This window comes from Terrapene carolina, unplaced genomic scaffold (genome assembly GCF_002925995.2).
Source record: "Terrapene carolina triunguis isolate 2854851 unplaced genomic scaffold, T_m_triunguis-2.0 Scaffold51450, whole genome shotgun sequence".
Lineage (NCBI taxonomy): Eukaryota > Metazoa > Chordata > Testudines > Emydidae > Terrapene > Terrapene triunguis.
The window spans coordinates 3,180-6,855 of record NW_020715801.1 but is presented as its reverse complement, the minus strand read 5'-3'; the positions used below and the strand labels follow the sequence as shown (position 1 = coordinate 6,855).

The following is a 3,676-nucleotide window of genomic DNA, read 5'->3' as shown; positions in this document are numbered from 1 at the left end:
TGGATGGATGGAGGTGTGGGTACATGATGGAGATGGATGCATGCTGTGGGTGAATGGATGGATGGATGGATGGATGGATGGATGGATGCTGTGGATGGATGGATGCTGGGGACGGATGGAGGTGTGGGTACATGATGGAGATGGATGGATGCTGTGGGTGGATGGATGGATGGATGGATGGATAGAGGTGTGGCTGCATGCTGGAGATGGATGGAGGAGTACACAGTCATGGGGAGGCACCATAAAGAGGTCCATGGACAGTCCAAGGAAGGGGGACTGGGGCAGACTCAGACAAGCAGGACAGAGGAACATGGGCTGGAAGCAGCATCTGGGACCCCCAAGCTCCTGTGCAATGGAGAGACAACGAAGAGAGATGGAAGAGAAGGATATCTTCCCGATGGCCAGCACCGCTATAGTGCTGCAGGGCAAAGTGGGGTACAAGGGGAAGGGCTCGGCACACCCAGGAGCAGCCGCTGACCTGTGACGGTGTCGGTGGAGATGGGGCCGAGGCGCTTGCGGCTGGAAATGCCGTAGAGGTTGAACTTGTATGTTTGGGAGGGGGCCAGGTTGGTTACTGTGACTGTGCGGGATCCCCCGTCCACGGGCAGCGCCTGGAGTTTGCCCTCCGCGTCCTTGTACTGCAGGAGGAAGGAGTCAAAGTTCCCGGCCTGGACGGTCCAGGAGAGCAGGGTGGAATTGTGGGTGACGTCAGAGGCCGAAAGCTTCCCCAGTCTGGGCTGGGCGGTGGGTACCTCCTCCCCCCACGGCACCACGGCTGGAAGAGAGAGAGGGGGGTGAAGAGCACGGCCGGGGTACGGGTGGCTCACCGGATCCTTGGGGGTCTGGGTTATTCTGAGCCAGAGGGGATCTGCAGAGAGGATTAGCGGGGGGAGAGTGTAGGGAGCCCCAGGGACCAGTCCCAGGACACAGATGGATCCTGCTTCTGGGAAGTAGGGTTGCAGACAGGCGGATGGTGAAAGTCTATAAAGAGGGTCCCACATTCCCGAATTCCCCGCAGCCATCCCACCTCCATGGAGGGGTCGGCCCAGAGCGACCAGCACAAACCTCGGTGAGAGCTGAGCTGAGACGGGAGGAGAGATGGGGAAGGAAGAACAAATGACAGAAAAAGAGAAGGGGGTGAACCCAAGCCACCAACATCACTGTAAAGATCCCTATTGACACCCATCCAGCCCCAGAAAATCCTCCATCTTCTATCCCCATACACATCCATCCATCCATCACCATACCAGCCGTCCGTCTAGCCGTCCATCCATCCATCCATAACCATACCAGCCATCCGACTAGCCGTCCATCCATGCATTCATCACCACAACCATCTGGTCCTTGGTTCTGACAATGGCAGCTGGTCACAGAGTTACACATACACAGCTACCTGTGCATCCCACAAAACGCCCATCCTTCCCCACCCACATCCACCCACTATCCATCCATCCCAATACACCTCTGCCCACCCTTCCCCCCATCCCTGCATCCATTCCAATACACCTCTGCCCACCCTTCCATCCGTCCCCAAAGACCTCCGCCCACCCTTCCCCAGTCCCTCCATCCGTTGCGATACACCTCCGCCCACCCTTCCCCCGTCCCTCCATCGGTCCCGATACACTTCCTCCCATCCTTCTCCCGCTTCCCTCCATCCGTCCCGATACACCTGCGCTCACCAGTCCCTCCATCCGTCCCGATACACCTTCGCCCAGACTTCCCTAGTCCCTCCATCCGTCCCGATACACCTCCGCCCACCCTTCCCCCCTCCCTCCATCCATCCCGATACACCTCCGCCCACCCTTCCCCCATCCCTCCATCCGTCCCGATACACCTCCGCCCACCCTTCCCCCGTCCCTCCATCCGTCCCGATACACCTCCTCCCATCCTTCCCCCGCTTCCCTCCATCCGTCCCGATACACCTCCTCCCATCCTTCCCCCGCTTCCCTCCATCCGTCCCGATACACCTGCTCTCACCAGTCCCTCCATCTGTCCCGATACACCTTCGCCCAGACTTCCCCCGTCCCTCCATCCGTCCCGATACACCTCCACCCACCCTTCCCCCGTGCCTCCATCCGTCCCAATACACCTCTGCCAACCCTTCCCCCGCTTCCCTCCATCTGGCCCGATACACCTCCGCCCACCCTTCCCCCGTCGCTCCCTTCATCCCGATACACCTCTGCCAACCCTTCCCCCATCCCTCCCTCCATCCGTCCCGATACACCTCCGTCCACCCTTCCCCGCTTCCCTCCCTCCATCCCGATACACCTCCGCCCACCCTTCCCCCATCCCTCCCTCCATCCCGACACACCTCCGCCCACCCTTCCCCGCTTCCCTCCCTCCATCCCGATACACCTCCGCCCACCCTTCCCCCCATCCCTCCATCCATCCCAATACACCTCTGCCAACCCTTCCTGCTGTCCATTTTCATACACATACACCTGCCCACCCATCCATTCTAATTCACATCTGTCTTCCCACCTGTCCTTCTGTCCGTCCATCCATCCATCCCCATAAATATCCATTCCTCTATTTATTCATACATCTTCATTCACCCCTATAGACAGTCATCCATCTACCTATTCATTCAGTCATCCATCCCTATACATAAGTATCGATTCACTCAACCTGCCCCATGTACATCCACACCCCCACCTAGCCAGCCAACCAGCCAGCCAGCCAGCCACTCTCTCTTGCCGGCCATCTGCTTGTGAAGTCTGGAGGATTGGACTCATCTCCCTCGGAAGGTCCCAGCCCAGGGGTCGGTGTCTCTGACACTGCAAAGCAAAGTGGGTGGGAGGGGTAGGGGCCAGGACTCTTGGAGCAGCCGCTGACCTGTGACGGCGTCGGTGGAGACGGGGCCGAGGCGCTTGCGGCCGGAGACGCCGTAAAGGTTGAACTTGTATCTGTGGGAGGGGGTCAGGTTGGTTACTGTGACTGTGCGGGATCCCCCGTCCACGGGCAGCGCCTGGGGTTTGCCCTCCGCGTCCTTGTACTGGAGGAGGAAGGAGTCGAAGTCCCCGGCCTGGACGGTCCAGGAGAGCCGGGTGGAGTTGTGGGTGATGTCAGAGGCCGAGAGCTCCCCCAGGCTGGGCTGGGGGGCAGGTTCCTCCTTCTGCCGCGCTGTGGTGGGAACAGAGAGAGGGGGATGAAGGCAACATCCAGGGTTGGGGGCAGCTTTCCTGGTTCTTGGGGGGCTGGATTATTCCTAGCCAGAGGGGATCTGCAGAGAGGATCAGCAGGGGGAGGGTGCAAGGAGCCCCAGGGACCGGCCCCAGGACACAGCTGGATCCTGCAGCTGGGAAGGAGAGCTGGGGACAGACAGACGGACGGGGCATGTCTGCAAAGAGGATCCCACATTCCCGGTTCCCCACGGTCATCCCGCCCCATGGAGGGTGTGACGTTATGAGTGCAATATAATATCTCATTGACAGGTGACCGGGCCAGAAAGAGTTAATTAACTCCCAGACTGACCTGACCCAGGGCCGAACTTTAGAGACTGGTTAGGAAGATCTGTAACTGAACAGACCTTTGAAATGCAGCCGGCATTGTTAGAGAGAGAAGGGGGGGTGTTTGCTCAGGTCTTATGATGTAAGCAAACAAGTCTTGTCTATCGCTATGATTCAAAGATCAAAAAAAGGAATATTAACATTTAGGAAGACACTTGTGTGAAATA

General features: G+C 58.7%; 1 protein-coding gene across 1 annotated transcript; it reads right to left on the bottom strand.

Annotated features, from left to right (window-relative positions):
* Nucleotides 1-226: 226 nt before the first annotated feature.
* LOC112121964 (tenascin-X-like) lies at nucleotides 227-3,380 on the bottom strand. The gene is made up of 4 exons (XM_026647181.2): nucleotides 3,328-3,380; nucleotides 2,836-3,182; nucleotides 479-775; nucleotides 227-345 (listed from the first exon to the last, which is right to left on the bottom strand). The coding sequence occupies exons 1-4, from the start codon at nucleotides 3,378-3,380 to the stop codon at nucleotides 227-229; spliced, it is 816 nt and encodes a 271-aa protein (XP_026502966.2).
* Nucleotides 3,381-3,676: the final 296 nt, after the last annotated feature.

Excerpts from the sequence above, each read along its gene's own strand:
- LOC112121964 (XM_026647181.2), bottom strand. The coding sequence starts at position 3,380 with ATGACCGTGGGGAACCGGGAATGTGGGATCCTCTTTGCAGACATGCCC. Across the intron at positions 3,183-3,327 it reads TTTGCAGACATGCCCCGTCC|GAAAGCTGCCCCCAACCCTG; the intron begins GTCTGTCTGTCC and ends CCCAAGAACCAG. Across the intron at positions 776-2,835 it reads CTCCACCGACGCCGTCACAG|CCGTGGTGCCGTGGGGGGAG; the intron begins GTCAGCGGCTGC and ends TCTCTCTTCCAG.